At 44.7% G+C, this 23,289-nt stretch overlaps 1 protein-coding gene across 1 annotated transcript in view; it reads left to right on the forward strand.

Moving 5' to 3' along the window:
* LOC128255075 (uncharacterized) overlaps window positions 1–16,342 on the forward strand; it is a 49,308-nt gene extending 32,966 nt beyond the window's left edge. The window contains 8 exon segments of the mRNA XM_052984561.1: window positions 7,957–9,604; window positions 9,670–9,864; window positions 11,274–11,439; window positions 11,531–11,684; window positions 11,764–11,909; window positions 11,969–12,182; window positions 13,967–15,603; window positions 15,605–16,342. Coding sequence (XP_052840521.1) covers window positions 7,957–9,604; window positions 9,670–9,864; window positions 11,274–11,439; window positions 11,531–11,684; window positions 11,764–11,909; window positions 11,969–12,182; window positions 13,967–15,603; window positions 15,605–16,099 — 4,655 coding nt within the window. The 3' untranslated portion in view covers window positions 16,100–16,342.
* Window positions 16,343–23,289: the final 6,947 nt, after the last annotated feature.

Here is a 23,289-nt window from a genome sequence, read left to right on the forward strand (position 1 = left end):
AATCCCTTTGAAGTAAGTAACTTTTATCACTCGCAAGTGAATACCTAATTGGAATTCCAACGTAGTCTATTTTATTTTATTTATATTGTATGAGTATGACCTAGAACTAAGATACGACTTAAAAAAGATTTCTTAATTAAGACTGTCACAAATAGAATTTTATTTAGAGTCTATTAATTTTTGCGGTTATTGTGCTAGTTGTACTGTACTGTTTCTGATGGCCATTAGCTGGTTCTTTATAATGGGCATTTTATTTAGAAAAGTGCGTAATATATATTCTATTATTAATATATGTATATTAATATATTTGTTTAACTTAAGGTAGTCTTGTTAAAGTTAGGGCCCTTCAGGAATACTTGGAACTTAAGAGCTACCTTCGATGACCCCGGCCTTAAAGCGATTGCGGGATTGACTTGTCATAAAGAGGGCCAGCAGAACTTGTTAATTATGTTAACAGAGATATCTTGGCCAGAGCCCGAATGCAAATTTATCCAAGCGATACGCAGCGCAGCTTGTTTATGAAGCTCATTAGCGGTAAGCCATTACCGAGAAGCCAATACAAACTGTCCCGCTGTCGAGGTATCTAGGTGTCCAGGTGTCCATCTGTCCAGCTCCTATCTAGAGTCAACACTACCCTCGAGTGGGTACTCGACCATATCTGTGTGGTATCTTGGCCTTCAAACGAGACAGACGGGGGTCTCTATCTCCGCGACAACTACACTCCCACTCCCACTCCACCTACCACTCCACTCCAGACCACCTCCAACTGAGTGAGTGAATCAGTGAGTGATTGAGTGACTGATGGCTTGACTGGGTTACCAGTGTGTCGCCCACGTAGATGCTAGTTTTTCGGCGACTGCAATCCCTTATGCAATCGTGCTCCACATTAATCAATCAGCAAAAAAGCTAAAGCCTAAGCCCTGACTGACATTTCCTGGCCTGTTTCGTCTTTCGTTTGTAGTCTCTTGGCTTTTATGCTTTTATGCTTTCAGCTGATGCGTGTGCGATATGGGAAAATTGAAAATTGATTTCGAAAGCGAAAACCGAAAACGCAAACCGCACGGCTGAAACCGCACGAAAATGTTTGTTGCCCGTCCGCACAGATTAGCGTTTAAAACCACTTTCCATATTGCAGCTTCAGTGGCTAATTAAATGCGATGGCCTTATATAATATAATAGCGCCAGCTCGACTCCACTCCACTCCCTTAATCTTCTCGTTGACACCTCAATTGGCTAGTAAATTTCACCCAGCCCTTGAACTGGTCATGACCATGTATGCACTTCGAAAAAGTCTCCTTATTTGGCACCGCCATCGGCCACAAACATTGAGGCCAATGCCCTCTACTCTTTTTCGCGGGATTAGTTTTGCCGGCGATGCGGCTATATTTAGTGGGCAAAATTTGTTCACACTTTTATGCATTTTTCGCGCAGCTGCCATTCATCACAGACAGTGTTTTTACGGCCAGGAGATCCAGCTCCGAAACGCCAGAGTCACGCAGTTCGTCATGTCAAAGTCAAGGAAGGCCATTGAGAATGCGCGAGATGCCTTCCGCCGAAGGGAAGTTCTTCAAAAACACGTCGGACTGCACCTCAGACCCGCCCCGCCCCCTTTGGCTCCGCCTCCTCGGGCTGAAGTGCAAAGTGCAACAGCTTTGGCTGCTCCACTCCATTCTACTCCACTCCTCAGCTGAAGTGTCTCCTGCCAGGATGGGCAAAAAAAGAGAGAGGCAGGAACAGTGGATTTGTGCAGGGAAAAACATTAAAAAGAAATGCCTCACTTGCATTAAATTTAAAATACAAGAACTGGTACCATTCATAAAACCTAAAACTATATATAGACACATTTAGTTTAAATCTCTCAAAAGATTTTTGATAAAATACTATAAACTTTGCATTTTGTGTGTGGATTATTTTTATGTTCTCCATATATCTATTATAAAATCTCATAAAGTTTTCTTGAAATTTATGTATTTTGGTCTTAAGTGAATAGAGAAAAACGGGATAGTAAAATTTAACATTAAAATGTATGAATGTAGAATTCTTTTCCAAAACATAAACTTACTTTGAACAAATTAACATATTTAATTTGTTTATCCAATAGAAAAACTGTAGATTTCACTTTTTTTTAATTCTAAATCTAAATAGAAATAGGTATAAACGAACAAAGAACAGGTTGTTATAAATATTTACTAAATTAAGGTTTAAATAGCTCAAAATGTAATTAATTAATAACTAACTGCTCATAAAATCAAGTCTTCAAACTAAGAGGTCATTTGTTTGCTTAAAGAAAAATGTTTGTGTATGTAATAACTTGAAAATGTCCAGAGCTAGTCAAATAATTTAAAGTTTATATCCCACAAACATGAACTCATTTTGAAAGTAGACCTTGTCCTATTTGGGACAGGTATTTTCCCTCCATCTCGAAGCACTGTGCCTGCGGGGAAGCCAAAGTTAATTTAGAATCAGCAGTCAGGCAATGTTTTATGAGATTTTAGCACTTTTCAGCCGTGGCATGTTTCGGTTTAGCCAGGCCGAGCGGCTGTTTTTTTAATGGATGTCTGCCCCATGGAATTTAGCACGTTTTGCCACTCGCACCGAGGAAAACTAATATGCCAGGCAGCCAGGCTGCTCTTCGCCGGGCCTTGTGACATTTATGGCTTCCCAAGTTGGCCTGAAAGTCTGGCTTTGGCTTTGCCTTTGCCTTTGGCTTTGGCTTTGGCTTCACGTGCAAATATGAACAAGATTTATAACTTTTTGGCGGCGACATTTTCCTAGATTTTTTGTTTGCTGCCGCTTTAAAAGGATTTCACTTTTCGCTGGAAACGCGAAAAAAAGAACAAGAACGGGCTGTGGGTATGCGCTAAAAGCAAAAGTTGCCGTGCTATTTGCCATTGCGTTGGCCTGGATGAGCAGCGCACAGCCGTCGTTTAAGTGCCTCCGATCCATGGATATCCAGCCCAGCACGGGCTAAAAATAACATCCAAATCCATTGCCCTCCGTGAGGGAGTCCGATCTCGAGGAATTTTTATGCTTATGCGTCTGCAAGATTCGCTCAATTTCCAAAAGAATTTCCAGCCCATTTGTGGAGGCTCTGTGCGTGTGCTGGAGGAAAGCGGAAACGATCGCTAATCCTCGGGAAATTATCAATGGCTCTTAACGAACATTAGATGCAAATGGCTAAGCTGAAGGATGGGGCTTAATTTTTATGGCCAAGCAAAGCCATTTTAGCCACATCGTGAGCGCAATCAAATTTGAAAACTATGGTTTTTTGGGCTTATGGCTTAGACTTTTGACTTTTTTTTTGAGTGGAAGTTTAGCTGCTTTTCTAAGATTTATTAATCAACAAGATATTGAAATATTTCTTAAACCAAGGAATACTTTTAAAAGTTATATAATGAATTAAATCTTTTCAATCCTTTAATATTGTTAATCTTTTTTTTTGTTTATTTTTCAATCGCAATTTCCTCGTCATTGTCAAAACAAAGTTGTTCAGCTCGTGTTTTATTGCACATGTGCTGCATACAGTTTTCCCATGTTTCTTCACAACAATGTTTGCCAACATTTGCGACCATTTGGCCAGGCGGATTCCACTTCCGTTTTCCAGTTTCAGTTTGCGGTTTGGCTTCTGTTTACGGCAATATCGCTTAAGTTAAGCGGTACTAAAGTGGCCGTGTTTCGGTTGGCCGTCTTATCGGGGGAAATGTGTTCATACGCCGCGTTCAGCGACGCATTGAATAACATTTTAATTGGGAGTTGCAAAATGCGTGCCCATATGCCAAGCGATCAGGCGACACGTATGGCGGCCCAAGTCAATAATGACAGTTGATAACATACACAGAAAAAAAAGTATAGTTTTGAAAACTTTTTATTATGACTTTCACTAACCAAGAATTTCTTCACAAATTTGCTGTAAGATGAGATGAGTTAAAAGTGTAAATTTGAAAAACTATATTGTGAACTATTTTTAGTTTTCAAAAAAAATTCAAAGGCTTGTTTCTGCATTTTTATACAACTTTGAACGTATTTATAAGTTCAGTTTTATATCAGTATAATTTAGGGACACCAAACCATCATAAAAAACACCAATTTTCTCTGTGTGTAACGGGTCCCTAAACACCGGACTAACCATGGCGCCAAGTCAAGACGGAGCAGACAAAATGAAATGCCGATTAAAATATCAATTGCCAGACGCGGACCTGGGCCATCGATGATGGCGACTAAGCGCATTAATTTAATGCTCTCAACAGCTGGCCACGCCGTGCATAAATAAAATGTCATCGCATACCACATTATTTCTTACCATTTCATACCATTCCATCCGAAGGTGCAACATTTGAACGCTGTCGATTTCGATTTCGGGTTCGGATTCAGTTTCAGTTTCAGATTCAGATACAGATTCCGACGACAGCACTTTCCCTCGCGTCGCATAATTCAATGTCGCCAACTTATGAGCGACTTGCACTTGGCTTGTAAATCAGTCAGCAAGAAGCAGCAGGCAGCAGCTGCATCTTCGGGCCGGTTGACCTTTAGCGTATGCTATTTTTAGCCACAATCGCGTAATCTTGAGCCCGACTCCACGATGAAGCCTGGGCCTTATGAAATTGTGTCAGCCGAGCCATAAATTGCCGGCTTTGGGAGCTTGTCCAGGTGCGCGGAGCGGACACCTGAAGCCACCGCTGCTGCTGCTGCAAAATTACGGCTACGGCCATAAGACACTTTGTCGCCGGGGCATTAAAGGGATTTGGATTTGGATGTGGATTTGGAAAATGAAACCAGCGTCTGGGCCTCCTCCACCTCCACCACCTCCATCTCCTCCACTTTTGGCCCTGACACCCTTTACAGCCGTGAGGGGGCTACTCCAATTGCAAATTGCTAGTTGCAAAATGCAAAATGACAGAGATCTTACTTTGCATTGTTTCGCTGGGCTGACAGGCTGAATTTGTTGGCCACTCCGGTTGCGCAGATCGCCGTCCAGATTCCAGATTCCAGATTCCAGATTTCCGATTAGCCTGGCCAACATTTTGCCCAGGTCTCGGCGGAATTATGCCATAAATAGTTTGCAACGGCCACAGCTGTTAGCTTTTAATTAAATGCTCGCCGGCAAGTGGCAATGATTACACTCTACTTTTGCACAGCAAAAAATTAAACATATACCAAGATCCTTTTGTTAAAGAAAAGAGGTGTTGAAATTGTATTAAATAAATTATACAAATTTGATATTCATAACGCTTAAGCCTTGTTGATTTTTGGAACTTATCATGTATAGTATATTTTTCTCTCAACCTTAAGATTACTCAGCAATTCTTAGTATTTTCTTAATTTGTATAATGTTTTGTTGTATTATGACCAATACTTTAGGTTATTATTATTAGCTTATGAACATTTTTTGGTATGTTTCTTCATATTTGAATGTGATTTCTATTCAAGAAATTAAATTCAACTTTTCATAATATAAAATTTCTGCAATTCAGTTGTTTTTTCTGTGTGTGAAAAGCCAGTGGAGAACCTGTCGACGCAGCCCACGGTTTGGCAATTAAGCAAAACGCTCTGTCGTCTAACTGGGTCAGCCTGCAGGATGATGACCAGGCCGGTATCCAAAAGTCTTAAAGTATTCAAATACGAGTATCCGAGTATTCGCTGGATGGGCGAGTATCTGCTCTGTCTGCGTTCGCGGCCCACGCAAAATAATCAAACAGAATGATGGAAAATTAAATGTACAAATCATGTTTACGACTTGTCGTCAGTCTGCCCGAAAAGACAGGCGGCACAGCGGCGGTCTGACAGTGGGCGTGGCACTCACTACTCATGCCAACTAATTGTTGTTCGTGGCTTGGCAAAATGTTGCCCAACCAGGCGAAGAGCGAAAACTAAAAGCTAAGAACCGAAGCAACCAAAGCAACCGAACCCAGGCCACATTGACACCATTCGCAATTAGGAGAAAAGTGCCCCGTCGGCTACTGGGGATGTGGATGAGGATGTGGTTAAGTATGAGGATGGCGATGACGATGACGATGAGGATGAGGATGCTAATGCCTGGAAAAATCGAAATAGCTGAAAACCGGTAGCCGCAACGTGGGCCGCAGCAGTTTTGTCTTAAAAAGTTAATTGCCTGATTTGCTCAGCCTCTTTTTTTCAGCGGGAAGTGAGATGTATGGGCTGTTTGGATGTGAAGATTTTAGCTGTTGGGTTGTTAGCCAAATGTGCTAAGAGATAATCACATAAACAGTGGCCTTAATGAAGTTGACCAAACGAAGCGAGGCATTCACACATGGCAAATGCAGAAACCTCCGCCTCCAATCTGATTCTTATTTATAGAACCCACTATACGTTCTCGGCTTGAACTGCAATTTGCAGGCCATCATTAAAAGTGCCTGCCCATTGCATGCACCATTGACTGTTGACTGACGCGATCTGTAATTTATAGATCAAGTCCCCCTGTCGATAATGTTATTAAATCCGCAGTTGTGAGCGCTTTTGATTAATTGAACCGTTTGTGAGAAATGATGAGCGCTCGGTCGGAATGTTCATGCCAATTGCCGTTGACTCGGGTCGATGTTCTGCCATGTTGTTGCAGTTGTTGCAGTTGCTGCAGTTGCCCCATGTTGCTGCAGTTGCCTGTTGCAAGTTGCTCTTTGGATGTTGCTGGTTGCCAGTTGCCTTGCGGTTTGGCCATGTTGCGTTGGCATATCAATTCACATGTCAGGCCGCCAGGCAGGCGAACAGCAGCAACCTACTTATTTATGCAGCAGACCAGGCCAAGTAACTCCGGCTCCGGCTCCGATTCCAAGCCAAGCCGGGCCAGAACGCACACTCGCTGACTGATGGCCACGTTCTGACCAGGCTCTTTGGCCATGCATCCTGCGGCTAAACAACTCAATACATCAGCCATTCCCCAACCGCTGGCCGTTGTTTGCCCCGGCATAAATCATTTTATGCAACAAAATTATGGCAAATATCGCGGATTACGAGCATGTGTGCCGCCGCTCGTTCTTAGGCTCAGACCCATGCCCATGCCCATCAACATTGCAGCACCTCGATCGGTTCGGATCGATTGGATTGGGTTGGGTCGGCCAAATGGGTGGGGGGACATTAGACCCCGCCCACTAGACACGCGCCTCAGGAATACGGGCAGACTTATCATCCAAATTAGTCATCGCTTTGTTATTTTTTTCCATGTAGAAATTGCGTTCTCAACTCGTTCTCAGCACGTTATAGTAATTGTATAAATTCAGGTATTGTTATTTAAAGAATTCCAATAAATATAAGCTTAACCTTATCAATAATCAATTTTGTTGTTAAAGAGTTGAAAATACTTTTAAAACTTGCGATCATAATTGTACAGTGAGTTGTAAATTTTAATGCTGAACCCGTTCTTTTCACATAGCTTTTAAAACAAAAAAATTCTTTTTTTTCTTTCTTTTAGTAATCATATAAATTCAAACAATTATTTTAATAAATGTAAAAAAATCGTTTTCGTTTAAAAGTTTTATTATAGTCTTAAATAAAAAATTAAAAACATAATTGAAACTTACCAGGTTATATTTGTTATAGCATTTCTAAACTTGTTTCAAATAGGTTTTATCTAGTTATATAAGTTCTGTAAATTATGTAAACAATTTGAAAAATGTTTGGTATTTTTTATTTAAAAGCTTTCCAACAATTTTCATTCTTAAAATGTTAAAAAAATTACCCATACACCCAGGAAATATTTTTATCTCTTTTGTGATCTTTTATTTTATCCAAAATACGTTTGATGCAGTTGTGCTTTCAAATTAATGATAGTTGTATTGCAAATAATTAGTTAATAAATTATTTTATTATTAAATATTTGTGATTAATATTATTCTTTTTTTTAATGTCTGGAACAGTTATATTATTTTATAACAGCCAACTCCAACCAACATGATTGCTTTTGCATATACTGATGTTCCACTTCCCCTTTTGCTTTCATTACAGGCAGCACCACAGAGCTGGCACCTTCGCTGCTGGGTATCTACGACACATTGACGAATAGCTTGGCCGCGGGGGGCGTGGCAGCGGCTCCCAGTGCGACATCTCGCGAATCGCAGGCTTCCAGCAGCGGCGACTCGACGCCCAAAAGGAGCAACAGCAACTGTAGCAGCAGCAGCAACAGCAGCTGCTCAAGTGTCCCCACCAGCGATGACCAGTCGGCCAGCTACACGCTAGCCAAGTCCAGTTCGCAGTCGGGCGGCCACCAGGAGCCACACCAGGTGCCACTGGTGGTTGCGGGTCTGCGGGACGAGCCGGATGGCGCTCAGTTAAGCCGCCTGGTGGTGCAGCGGCGCCAGGAGTCGCAAATCCACGGCAGCAGCAGCAGCCTCGCCTCGAGTGGCAGCAGTCGCCGGGGCAGCAACATCCGCATCCTCTCGCCGAATGTCCATCGGATAATCACGCACTCGGACATCCAGCCGGTGGAGGCGGTCTCAGCGGAGGCCCTGAAGCACCAGCACCAACAGCAATCCCAGCGGAGTCCCACCCACGGAAGGTACATCAAGACTGGCTCCTCTCCTGTGGGTGCGGCATCCACGCCTAAACTCAAACTCTCGCACATACCGCTGTCCAAGATCACCGGCAAGTTGTCCACGCAATCGGGCAGCGAGCTGGTGTCCACCTTCGATTCCAGCAACGAGTATCTGCACTCACTGGCCTTCGCGGCCTCCGAGAAGTCGAGATCCCAGGACGAGGATCGCACGCCAACTAACAAATCGGTGCCAGGCACTCCCTTTCACTTCGATGGGCATCCGTTTCAGGGGCGGAAACTAACCCTGCCCCGTTACGATTCCCAGCAGAGCATCAAGCTGATCGAGATGGAGCAGCTGGCGGCCACCAGTGCTCAGCTGCAGCACGCCCAGCCGGCCACGCCCTGTACTCCGGCCCACACGCCCACTGCCACTGCCAATCCAGCACCCAAGCCGAAGGAGTTTGTGTGCAGCGAGCCACTGAGTCCAGTGGACATAGTGGATACCATCAACTTCGGCCTGGTCGCCCAGCACATGGAGCGACTGACTCTGGCGGATCCGGGGTCGCTGGATCCCCGGGCGGAGCTCATCGAGGCGGTGAACAAGACGCTAATCAGCAAGCCACTGGTCAGGAGCTCCTCCGCCGCCTGTGCCTCCACCATCTGCAGTTCGCCCCTGCTGACCTATGCGCGCACCAAGAGCCTGGGCGCCAAGGCCAGCACGCTGGGCGCCATGGTGCTCCAGGGCAAGCTGCCCACGGCCGAGCAGCTGGCCGAACTGGAGGAGGCCAACAAGCTGTCGGCGGAGAGTCTGGACAGGTTGACGGACATCAAGCCCAAGTTCGCGGCCCGCTTGAGTGAGCTGGCCAGGCTGAACAACCGGCCGTTGTCCTCCTCTTCCATCTGCTCCACCTCATCCAGCTCGAGCTCCGGATCTGACCAGCTGCTCAATGGCAAGCTGACCGCCACCTCGTATCTGGCCAGCGTGGAGAGTCTGGCGGAGAGCGAGAACGAGCTGGGCGATCCGCACCATCCGCCGGCGATGAGTGTGCTGGAGAAAACCTGCCTGGAGATCGTGGACTCGGAGCGGAGCTTCGTCGAGGATCTGGGCCAGGTGATCAAGGGGTGAGTGATCCTCCCGCTAAGTGGTATATGTACCATTAAGATCTCACCCTTTAATCCCATTCTAGGTACCTGCTCGACTGGAAGGAGCGCGCCTGTCTGCGCGTGGACGAATTGCAAATACTCTTTGCCAACATTGAAGAGATTTACGAATTCAACTCGATGCTGCTGCAGCGACTCATCAACACGGGAAGGGATCCCGGGAGGATCGCCAGGTGCTTCATCGACCTGCGCGACGGCTTTGATGTGTACACAACCTACTGGTGAGTGGAGCGTAGAGTATTTGAATGCATCATAGGTCGGCTTTATCTGAATTTTTTGAGGGAATTCCCATTATTTAATTTTCCTTTTCTCAACTCTTATCAGTTGCTACACCCATATGTTTGAAGTAACTTATTCAGAATGACATTTAAAAAAAAGTTTCCCTTGATGACTAAAAATGTTTTAATCAGAGACCGAAAAAATTTGAATGAACTTGAATGGGTCTTGTTTTGGGTAGTATTTAGATAATTGGACATGAACAACGTAATGCACACAAGCTTTACTCATCAAATTAAATATAGTAGTTTTTGGTTTACAAAACCAAAAAAAAATGTATTTTAAGTTTTAGGCGTTGGTCTTAAAGTTTTCATGATAATTACTCATTCGACTCGTAAGCCAGCCTTAATTAAGTACGCACAAATCTCTTTACTTTTTCCAACATTGTCAACTTATTGATCTCGCTTAAATTGAAGTGCAAATATGTTGGGCAATATAAAAATTTTTTGGTTGGCGTGCTAAAGCTAGAAATTGATGACACAAATGCCTTTCCATCCAAGCCTACATACGTCACTTGGATAAATATATATTTATGATCAACAGTACGTATGATTTCAATTCTGGAATGCCCAAAATGAAGATGAGAGGAGAACCCTAACATTTTCATACAAATTAGGACCACCCTAATGTACACATATCACTCTAAGGTCCAAAATAATTAAACATTTTGCTTTAGCAGTGACGTAAAAGAGTTTAACTAAAAGCTTACAGAAATATCATTTGAAGGTCTTTCGTGGAAATAATCCAATCATTAATGATTCAAAATGAAGTACTAAGTCATAAATACTGACCGTTGTCCGTTTGCTCTTCGCACTTTACGAATGTAATGTATTAAATTTAATAATTCCGACTGATGTGGGTTTACTGCTGACCCGTTTGGGGATTCTGGGGAATATCTGCTCTCCGTCTTGTCGTGTTTGCTGCATCTTCGATACTGCTTTTGTGGCTCTGGCTTTGGCTCCTTTGCCAAGAACGGTAACGACGGTCAAAAACGATCTCGATAGGCAGTTGGCTGGCAGCTAGCAGCATGACACGAAACTAAACTAAACTGAACTGAACCAAACAAAACGAATCGATGGCGTCTGTTGGCAATCCAGGCACGCCATGTTCCATTTAAACGCTGACGTTTACCTGGCCGCGATGCCAATTTGGAGAGCGGCTCCAAATCCAAATCCGATGGCAGCGGTTTGATTTGTCGCCCCCAATGACACGCGGGCATACATCATCGCTGCCCCCCACTCCCCCACTGTCCCAAAAAGTGCTCGCAGCGAGTGATTTGAAATTCAGATTTAATGCCGACCAAAGACCATGATGAAGACCTAAAGCACATGTCATAAATCCCGATTCCCCGCAGCACAAGCTACCCGGAAGCCATCTCGCTGCTGACCAAGTTGCTGCAGGCCACGCACACGTACTCCCTGCTCGCCTCCACGCAGAAGCTCCTCCAGCACCGCCTGCCGCTGGGCTCCTACCTCCTGAAGCCGGTGCAGCGCATCCTCAAGTACCATCTGCTCCTGGACGTGAGTATGCTTGTGGGTGGAGACTGGGTGATCGCAATAACAGTTCCCTTTTCATTTTTCTTTTTCGTTTTCCTGTCGCTCGTTAAAACAGAGCCTGCGCAAGCACTGCGATGTGAAGGAGGTGGCCGATGCCCATGTGATCATGCGCCAGGTGGCCTACCACATTGACCAGGTGAAACGCAAGCAGGAGCAGCAGAGTCGCGTCAAGGAGCTGTCCGGCATTCTGGACGGCTGGCTGGGACCAGGTGAGTGAGTGAGTGGTGGAGCCACTGGAGATCCACTTGGAAGCCATAAAGTTTAAACTCATTTTCCATCGCCTTTCAGAGCTCACTGTGCTGGGTGAGCTGCGTCAGGAGGGCCTCCTGATGGACCAGCACAACAAACAGCGTTTGGTCTTGCTCTTCGCCACCATGCTGATCATCACCAAGCAGAAGGAGGACGGTCGTCTGCAGTTCAAGACCTACATATCGGTGGGTTTGTAGGCTCCAGCCATCTATGGCCTGTCTGTTTAACACTACCCATCTTGCAGCAAAACAATCTGATGCTCAGCGAACACTTGCCCGGGGAGCCGAGCAGCTTCTATGTCATCCCCTTCGACGAGCCGCGCCACCAAATCAAGCTGACGGCCCGGAATCGTGACCAGAAGCGCATCTGGACGCAGCACATCAAAGGTGTCATGCTGGAGAAGCTAGACATTCCGATGCGCGCCAAGGAGCTGGTCTTCAAGCTGGGCGACGAGGAAGGTGAGTGCCGAGCTCCCAGCTGGGTTAACTTGGCCAAACTTGGCGGCTCTAGGGCTCTTGCTGTTTTAAGCCTTACTTTTCGTTTTCCCCGTTTTTGTTGTAATCTTTTTTGTTTTGTGTCATGTGGCCAAAACACTCAACGATTTGGATTGGGGACTGCACGAGATGATGAAGTGCCTACAGTTATGCACATGCGGGTACTTGTTATAGTTGGGTAATGCCTGTCGGCCTGGGAGAAGAAAAGCCACAGTGAGAAAAGTGCAGGGATACCAGTTCCTTAATGACTTCTATCTAATTACATATTTTTTCTATTAATGATAATAAACTATATTTGAAAACACCCTTATGTTCTTTAAGAAATACAATCGTTATATTTTTAAACGAATTTAAAATATTTTTAAGTTCAAACTAGTAAAGCAGAGATCAAGTTTTTTTGTTCTTAAAAAAGTTTTGATATGATTTGATTTTTTTTTATATATTTTATATTTTATATATGGGTATTTATACTCTTGTTTTTAAAAACGACTTTAAAATTCATTGTTTTTTTTTGTCTTAATATAAGATATTGTTATAACAATTGAATTTCGGTTCATAAAATATCATACCTTTAATATACTTCAAGTTTTTTGCTATTTTAATTCGATTGACAAGTTTTGTGAGTAATTTTCAAACTTATATTTTACTGCTTATTTTCGCACTATTAAACATTAAATAAGTGGGTAAAATGCTATACTCTTTTTTTCTCTCTCTGCACTGTTGGTGGCTCTCCTTAATCCCGTCCACTTGGAGGACTTGGCTCGACCCACTCTTTTGCGCAGTGCACTTATGATTCGCACGCTCCAGCTGCGACCAAGTGACATAACCAAGTGGCAAGCGAGTCGCCAAGTCGCCAAGTCGCCAAGTCACCAAGTCGCCAAGTCGCTTAGTCGCTAGCCTTTCGCCAAAAATCGTGCCAAATCTGTCGACGCCTCGGCGGCGTACTGATTTATTACTTGGGCCCGATGTAGGCGCATTTTAATTGCGGTTCCTCGGGCACCCAGTTTCCCGGATCGTTGGGGGTTTTGGGCCACTCTAATCGTCTACCGTGCTTAGTTGGTGTCCTACTCTTAGTACTAATTCAATTTGATCTAACTCTACTCTACGAAATGCTATATGTTTACCGTTGTAGTACTACCAGTGATGCATTCTAAAACTAAACACCCCAAAACAAAGAAACGAAAAAACTTTGACTAGTGTTTAAGGCGTTCTAAGGCTAATCCCCACACCCAGAGACTGAAACTGATCTAATTACCCAACCAAAAAAACAAAAACCAAAAAAAAAAAAATACAAGTAATAATAAAACCCGATCAGACAGAAAAATAAGGGCTAGAAACCCACAGTACATCTAATTGCTAAACATCCTAATCGTAATCGTAGTGTTCGCTAAAAGTAACTCTGGTGTCCGAAGAGCCTAGTAAGTATTGCGAGAACCGTATTTGGATTGCTAGCTTTAATTGGCCTCTTAACTCGTTCGGGGTCTGTGTTTTGCATGCATCCTAACCCCCATAATCGTACAGAGATCGCTACCTACTAACCAGCACCAACTAATCCGTTGAATCCTAACGACCGCATGATCCGCTGTTAACTTCTTACCTTAGAATGCATTCTCACTGGTGTTTGTTTTGTCGCTCACTACCTCTACCTCTACCACTACCTCCAACCACTCACCCACCCCACCCCGCTTATCATTGTGCCTGGGCCACAGAATCAGAATCAGAGACTAATGAGCTATCCCTAAACGCAGATCGCACGCCAGATCGCAGCACCTGGAAGTGGAGTCTCCACTCGGCCAGCAACTCGACGCCCATTTATCTGGAGAGAAGAAATGCCTGCCGAAGGAGCGAGATTCGCCAACGGAACTCCAAGTTCAAGCGGAAGACGGTGGCCAATTCGAGCTCCTTTGACAGCTTCAACGAGTCGCTGGAGCAGGAGGAGGAGCCATCGGTTGGCCAGGTGAAGCAGGCGAAGCCTCTGGCCAGAAACAACAGTCTGGACGACACGGCCCTGCAGAAACTGGCTGCTGCCATGAGATATCGAAAGAGAGATGCTGGCGGCAAGGAGGAGACCAAGACTCCCACGAAGATGGAGTGCAAGTGCGGGCAGGATGCGAAGCAGGAGGATGCGTGTTCGTGCATCTTGCGGGATCAGCGCAGTCGCAGTGCCAAATCGCAGTCGCCTGTGTTCAGCTACAAGGCTTTGAAGGAGCGCAGCAAGTCGGTGCCCCGGATTGGAGGATTCAGCCTGGACGAGGAGGCGGAACGGGAGCGGGAGCGAGAGCGGGAACAGGACGAGGACAGTGCCGCCTCCCTGCGGGGCAGCAGGCCCGATCTCAGCGAGCGCAAGGCCAAGGGCAAGGGCTTTTTCGAGGTCAAGCAGTATAACCACAAGACGATGCCCAAGAAGATAGCCACCATGAAGAAGCAGCGTGGCAGCACCACCAAGAGCTGCTCCAGGTTCTACATGGATCTCAGCGAGTTCGACAGCAGCAGTGCCACTGTGCTCAAGATCACCGAGTCCACGGAGGAGCTCCGTCCGGAGGGGGACATCGAGCTGGCCCAGGAGGCCTCCACGCTGGACGAGGCCTCGCCGGATCAGTATTACAGCAAGGATCGGGAGACGGAGCTGCTGTCGCCAGCGGAGAAGTCCAAGCGGGATGCCCAGATAGTTTTGGATTTGCTCAAGAACAACAAGGAGTTCGAGAGGATCTACAACAAGCAGCAGAAGCGGCGCGAAAGTCCTGTGAGTCCCGTCAGTCCGGATGTGTGTCGTGGACCCATCCTGCCGCCGCCACGCCCACCCTCGCGATCTCCGCCGCCCCTGGAGTTGGAAGAGCAGCACCAGCAGCAGCAGCAGCAGCAACATCAGCAGCAGAAGCAGAAGCGCATGGAGGACTCAGTGGACTCGATGGTTGAGGAGCCCATCTACGAGACCCTGCTGCGCAATGTCCACGTGCCCTACAAGTTCTCACCAGTGCTGGGACGCGCCAAGTCCTCGCAGATGCTGAAGAAGCGATCCAAGGCCACCCCAGCAGCTCCTCGCCCAGAATCGGACTATGTGACATTGGTCTACTCGCCCGACGGCGTGCTGCAGCGCGTGGGCGAGGAGGCAGTGCAGCGGGACAGCTGCAGCTCCTCCTCCACCTCGACGTCCTCGAATGGATCGGGATCCACGCTGAAACGCGACAGCCAGAGCACGGTGATCAATCTGTCGATGGAGGCGGTGCAGGAGCACGGATCGCGTCCACTGCCAAAGAACTCGGTTTCGGGATCGGAGAGCTCGCTGCTGCCACGTGCCCTGAAGTCCATCGACAACCTGAGCATGGCCTTTGGGCGCTCCAATCGACCGCCGGAGCGCAGGGTGTCCGATGTCAGCGAGATGTGTCCGGCAGAGCGTGCTGCATCGCCAGGGCAGTGAGGCGGTGGGCGAGCGCATGGCCCACGTGGACTATGCCGACCCGAAGACCCTCTTCGGATTGGGGGTGCTCAACCACTCGGAGCGGGACTCGGTCTTCTCGCTGACCTCCTCCTCTAGCGACAGCATGTGCGAGCAGCAGCGCAAGAGGTCCGCCGTGGATCCGCCCAAGTCGTCCTCCGCCACCTTCGAGTATGAACAGCAGGTGGAGGACAGTCTGGAGAATGACTTCCGGGATTCGGCCATTTACAGCGATGACAACGAGAAGCGTTCCGGGGACTACGATGTGCAGCTGCGCCGGCCCAGCAGTCCGCCGCCGCCGCCACCGCCCCTGGGACCACGCCCCCCTCAGATCGCCCCCAAACCGGCCAAGGATGTGCTAATCCAGCAGCGAGCCGGCGTCATCGTCTGCCAGTCGGCCAGCCGTAGTTGGGTCCTTCAGCAGATCGAGAACTTCAACAAGTAGGATCTTGGGATCTTAGGATCTAAGGGATCCACAGAGGAGCCGTTGTAAACGACCCATTGCCATAAAAACAATTCCTTTGTAATATCTACTTGTACATAATTGTAAGTGTTTAATACACACTTCGTATGCAATGCTAATCTTAGATACTATTAGTCGACTGTTTTATATTTAGAGCTTAGTTGCTTAGTTGCATAACCGCAGAGTCATTTAATAAAGTTTATAATCACTTGAAATATTACAAAAGGGTCTTTATTTAATGCAAAAAATATAAAAAATATAAATATAAAAACGGCCAGGTAAATATTTGTTTTTGGATCACCTTTCAACATTCTTTAAGCAATTACCATTGAAATTCAAACTTTAACGGTCTCGATGTCTGGCAACAATTTAATTTGGGGAAAAAGCTTTTAGGATAATTGCGAGCTTCAGGACTTTTATAAGGCGAGCTTTTTTTGTTCGAACATTCGTATAACAGTTTATTTTTATAGAAAGTTTCCCAGTACCCCTAGTTATACTTAATCTGACAAAAAGTATGCAACTAAAAATACAAACATTTCAGCTCAACAATATGCAAGGTAAATTCAAAAATTATAACACCTAATAACTAATAATATTAATATACATACATTTTATAAGTTTTATACAAAAATTATTTCCATTTCGTATTGTCAGTCAAATATTTTACAAATATAATTAAGGGTTCATACCTAAAACAAAAAGGTAATCTAAATGAAATGAAATGAAATGAATTTATGTTTATTTTGTATAAAAGAAAATTACCCTTGATTAATTGCTTTAAAATAAAACCAAATTAAAACTTAAAATCTACTTGAATTATTAATAGCTTGAATTCTGGCTTACTAATTACCTAAATGAAAATATTACACATATATGGATATAAAAGTATATGTAAATATAATCTATAAATATTTTTAAATATTTAAATATTTTAGTGGTTAAATTCTAGTTCCTTTTAAATACTATCATACAAAACTTTACCATCTCCTCCCTTGTTCACGAGACAATTTAAATGTCATCAAATAATTATTTAAATTTTAATTCATTTCAACGATAATCCTGTTACCTGTTTAATGGTCTGCTTGACAATCTCTCTCTCCAACGTCGCCTGATAATTATGATAAAATACAATTTGTGTATAATATAAGTGCCAGAAACGACTCAAACAAGATCAATGACGTAATCCACTTATTCAGTTGTGTATTTTTCGGGGAATAGCAAGCCGTGCAGCAGCTTTCCACTGATTATGCAAACATTGACCAATTCTCTGAAGGCTCCGCCATTGAACAATGGTGAAAATCAGGCCGTCGGCCACCCGCAACTGTCAACGTAATCTGCTGGAAAATTAAATGCAAACGCGCATCCCACGTACAGCCACACATATTGCCAGTGTCAACACTGTAGGTCCGCCTTCATAACGACGAAAAAATCCACGTAAATTTACTTTTGCATAATTCATGAACCAAATGACCGGCTGACAATTACTCGTGCCTGGGTCGCAACCACTCCCAAGCCAACAGTATTAACCTATCAACGCATACGGTTTGGTGAAGTCCAGAGGTGAACAGAATTTAAAGGTTTCTTTGGTGGCGAAGCGGTTAAATTGTCCGAAGGACCTGGCCGAATGTCCTTGACAGTTGCCTGCATTTGATGGCACTGGGCAGCATCCACGGCATGCAGCTGGAGCCGGAAGGCCAACCGGAGTTCACAGCTCATTTCACGGGGACAAGGTCGAAAGTCTAGGCCACAGCCCGACTCCATTCAGCAGACAAGTGGAGTGGTTCAATCGGTTTCCAGTCGGACTGGGTCTCCCTTCGGTTTCACTTTCACCCCGAGCACTCTGCCAATCGTGCCCTGACTGCATTATGTGGCTGCCACTGGCACAAAGGTCGCTATTGCCATCGCATCCGCCTTCGCTTTCTTTTCGTGGCACTGACATCGCTGGAAGGAAAAGCTCACCTGCTCATCTCATCTGCTTTTGAGGGGGGGAAAGAAAAACACACCAACTCACACGCAGAATTTCAATTTCTTTGACACTTTTTTGTTGCTGTTCGTTTGCAAAACGCTCAACAAGTGCCAGGATGCTGAACAGTTGAGCTCCAGCATCTACATCGAGCTGAAACGGACTAGATGCAGTCGAAAAAAAAACTCTGATTGCAGGAAAACCTTTTCTTAACATCGTTTCTGTATCTTATTTAAATAAATTCTGCTAGAAACCGGACAATTGGTTGTCAAAGATCTTTTAAAATTATAAAACTATGTCGTAGTTAAATCAAATTTTTTATGAAAACATATAATTTTAACTAAGTTGTTTTAAATATTTAAAAAGCTATAAAGGTGGCTTTTCGAATCTATAAAGTGTAATCGGAAATGAAAAATGTTGTAAATATGATATGTAAATAAGAAAGTAAGCAAATAAGCAGTACATATTAGATAAGAAACAGCACTTATTTTAAAATACCCATTTAGGTATGTAAAGGAATTCAGGATGGGTGCAGGTATTACAAAATCTTTAACATAAGGGAAGAAGGATTTCAAATTAATTCAGTCATTTTTTGTAATATGAACATCCTGTTTAGAATTTATATATGATTTTAGCGAAGCGAGGATGACTTATGTGTTTTGGTGATTGATTAATTTGAAGAGGTTATTAAATAACGAACCACTTAGTTTAGAAGCAAGATATTTAGTTTTGAAAGTGTACCAGAATAAAGGGCGTGTAACAGACAAGCTTTGACTTTTATGGCTCCCCTCAAAGCCCCGCTCCGAGCCCCCTGACCCTACTATTCTGACACCCCATCCGAGGTCTCTGGCCACTGTCTTATTCCGCTCGCTTCTGGGGAAAACTTTAGCAAATTGCCATTTTGGCATTTAACTGCAGCAGGAGAAAAGCGCCCCCCCCCCCACTCCGCCGCCAATTTCCCTACACTTGAGAGATTATTTTGTCGTGGTCCTTTCGCATTTCACATTTAATTCCGACCCCCTGCCATTGCCTCCTTCTCCTTTCCGCCGACCGAAGGTCGAAATTCCGCTTGTAATTTACATGCCGCGAAAGGCACACCCTTGCGCCCCCTTATCGCAGCTCTTTACACATTTTCGTATCGTTAGGGTTCCCGGTGACTTTTTGCGGCCTCCAGCCTGCTCCCAAAGAACAAACAATGCCCAAACCCAACCCCCTTCCTCTTACAACCCCCCGACAACTTCCTGTTTCCTGCGCCGCGCAAATTTGCAAGTATATCGAGGCCCACAAACATCAACAGGCGGGCAAACAACCGAGCCAACCTTTTCTCATTTCCTTTGTAAGCCCCAGTGTAGACACCCATACACTATACACGTGCATAGTATAGGCTCAACTTGTTGCTGTTGCCCCTCAGCAGCCATCAGCCATCGCAAAAAGCAATTTCGTGCCAATGCGATGAATTGACAGCGACGGCAGCAGCAGCAGCAGCAGAAGGAGCAGCCAAAGGACCGCCCTCGTCTGTTGCCGCCGGCGTTTGATCCTGATAGCCCGGCACACAGACACACACACACACACACACACACACACACACACACGGGCGGACAGGCATGAAGCATGTGGCATGTGGCATGTGCACAGGTGGATCTGCAGGACGGGCAGCCGGCAGACGACCTCTATCCGCTCAATCCATTCCAGATGCCCGGCTCTTCATTACGCTTATGGGGCAGGACACTCGACGGACGTAAATGGATCCGGTGAGCAGCACACGGGCACTCACTTCCTCTGCTGCCACCAACAGGTAACACGTTTCTTTACTATTCTAGCTAACGATTGGCTTACAAGCACTCACACATCCTCTTCTTATTATTACCTATTTTAGAGATTACTATAAGCCACCTTTTAAACCTCAATTAATTGGCTGGAAAATATATCTCGCCGCTTAACAGATTTTTATATTTTGTACCATTTTTTGTTAAGTCAGTTTTGCTAACTTTAATCTCAGAATTGAAAAGCTTAAGAGAACATAAGAAGATGGAAGCAAAAAGTTAAATGAATAGTGTTTTTGTAAATTGGATAATAATATCGATAGCCACTTCACCACCTCTTTAATTAAACTAGCTGCAATGTAATTACTTATAGCACTAATTAATTAAAGTTAGAAAGTAACTTCATAATTTAAATACAAGATTCACTTATAAGTAAAAAGTCGCTTTCAGCTTATTAGTTGATAAATTATCTTTATAAATCTGTTTTCAATTATTAGTTTATAAATTATCTTTAAAAGCCCGCTTTTATTTATTAGTTTATAAATTATCTTTATAAATCTGTTTTTACTTATTGGCTTACAATTTATCTTTATAAATTTATAACTTATTAGATTAGAGCCCGAATACTTTAATTGTATTATTTGTCGCACTCATAAAATGTATTCAAGGTACCGTATATTCAGCACCTTTAAACCAAGTCCCAGAACTCTTGTTCAATCAACAACGCCAAAAGGTCCTGGCCAACCTTTTTGCCCAAGCAAGGGTATGCCAAAAGTCAACATGGCCATCTCCTCAGCTGTTTACCCAGCTCCTCGTCCCGCCGTGCAAATAATCATACTTCAAAGGCAATAAATCGTTATTTAAATTTCATTTTCCACACTGCTTAAAGTTTCATTTCGGAAATTTCAGTTTCGTCGTCGCTCCGGGAATCGCAGCCGGGAATCCTGCAGGAAAAATTATGATGGTGGGAAGGCAGGTGGAAAGTACACCTTAAAAATTCGGCTTATTTGGTTATGAATCCCCCGAGAGTGACGGCTGCCGGCGCGAATATTTCTTCATCTGCGATGCGAGATACCTGAGAGTTTGTATGTTTGTGCGTCTGAGTGGCCTGCTTTTTTTTTTTAAATGGCTCGGTACTAGACACACACACACACACACACACACATAATCAAGTGTGCAGATGGCCAACAGCTTTTGGCCCTATAAAATTGTGTGTGCTTTGGCATCCTTTATGATCCCTTTTATTCCGGCTAGCTCTTAAGGTAATCCGTTTGGAGAGATACCGAGTGTCGTTATCCCATATGCCATATAATCGATGAGAAATACGAGATGGCATCGCTGCCCAAAAGCGGATGACAATAGCTAGATTAAATACAGGTTTATATAACATCTAAAAGAACGCATAATTCCCACCACTGCGCCATTTAATTAACTTAATCTCCAATCCACCTTAATTGTGTGCCTGGCATTGAGCTCCTCGCTTTATATCCCAGCTTAAACGGGATAAATGCTTAAGCTTTTAATCGATTTTTGTCGACTCTCCAGCGACTCGATTATGATTGCGACTCCGATTGGGGGTCATGGGCCATCCTTGCTTCCCTCAATGACTTCCGCGCCCCAATGCCGGCGTTGCTTACGTTCATTGGAATTGGAATTTACACTGCCCGAGGGAGGGAGCGGTGGTGCTGATTAAGGAATGGCCATCCCGGCCGGGGATATTCATTTGGGCTTGTTTATTGAACTTGGAATTAGTTTGATTTGGCCACCGAGACCATTGGCTGGGCGAAGGACGAAAGTAAAGCGAAACAATATCGGTTCAAAAGGCAGCCGTTTGCCGGATAATCCAGATGAGGGAGGCAGGCAGGCATCTCCTTGGTGCGTTAAATATAATAAAATAAGCTCATTAAAATTATGAAGGGGGGGGGGGGGGGGGCATCAATGTTCGCCAGATATATCTGGCAACGAGGTTGCCATGCCAAGACCAGACCTCCCCTCCCTACTTTGCCCATCAATCAGAGCCGGATTGTCAACTTTTCAGCAGCATCGCTCCGACTTCCTCGTAAGTTAATTACGGCGGCCCAACTGCCGATTGATTCTCCGAAAAACCAATATTGTGTCGGAGCGTTTTGTGCCGCAGGAGCGTGAAATCCGGCAAAGTTTCGGGTGCGATTGACAACAAGCACTTAACACATTTACCTCCGTTCCCATACCCATATTACTTGGGAGGCCACAAGTGCGCAACAGCTGAGATCTGAGGACTTCGGGACTCTACTGCCGCTCGAGTTGGCATTGAATTTGCGGCTGCATCCCGTGACCCCTGACCCCGGTGGCAAAGAAAACACAAGCACAAGTTAGTTACAGAGCGTCCTTGTCCTTTATTTATCGGGTGATGAGATCGAGTCGGGAAGGGAAGGGAAGGGAATACTCAGAGGCAGAGTCATAGTCATAGGCAGAGGGAGAAATGTTATACACACCAAACAAGAAATCGGATTTTATCTCCGTGTACTCTAATTAATTTGCTTTTTCTGCAGCCTCATCTCGGTGACGGGCAAAAGCGTACATCTGTGGATTATACTAGGCAACACAAAATTTCTTCTTTGTTGAGGGTTATCATCTGTTGTATAGTCCGCTTTGCTTTGCTTTAGCACGGCCTTGGAAAAATATAAATATACACTGATCTTTACACATTTATATATATATAAGAATATGGTTGGATATCTCTAGAGCTACGCTTTAAGCCAATTGTTTTGTTATGTTTAAATGGTAGCAGTAAAATCTCATTTAGAATACATTGTTATTTAATGGCGTTACACAATAAATTCGGTGGGAGTTTTATAGCTGGCTCTGATTCGATTTTGGTTTCGTCTCGGCGATTTGATTAGCAAATCAAATTAAAGTCCCGACCCTGGCGTACGCGGCGTATGCGCGATGCAGATTGCCACAGTGCGGCTGAAAATATTCGAGTTCGCCAGCCAGCCAGGCATTGCGCTGCAAATTAAAACTTTCGCCGTAGCAACTTTCTGTTCTGTTTTGTTTGTTAAATGTTAAAAATAATAAAGTGCACTCGACGGAAAGGAGAGGACGTGAGGCGGAAGGAAGGGTTTTGGGCCGGCGGGGGTGGGGGTTATAACAAACATGAGTGCACGGCCGTCGAGTGCTCGACTTTTGGACGAGCCGGTTGGCCACACACTGCTCCTGACTCACTGGAAGGCCTTCAATACCATTTGGAATCCTCGCATTCCCCCTCTAATGTGTAAGATTGCGTATGAAAATAGTTAGAGTTACGTTAGTTTTTGCTTGCCTTTCGCATTTTGTAAAAGGTATTTTTCAAATATAAGCGTATGAGTTCAGAAGTGTTAGAAGTTTCATCCGAGCACGGCCGTAAATATAAAGTATATATAGTATATAAAGTATATATATATATACTTCATATATATATGTATATG

Source organism: Drosophila gunungcola, assembly GCF_025200985.1.
Source record: "Drosophila gunungcola strain Sukarami chromosome 2R unlocalized genomic scaffold, Dgunungcola_SK_2 000006F, whole genome shotgun sequence".
Taxonomy (NCBI): Eukaryota; Metazoa; Arthropoda; class Insecta; order Diptera; family Drosophilidae; genus Drosophila; species Drosophila gunungcola.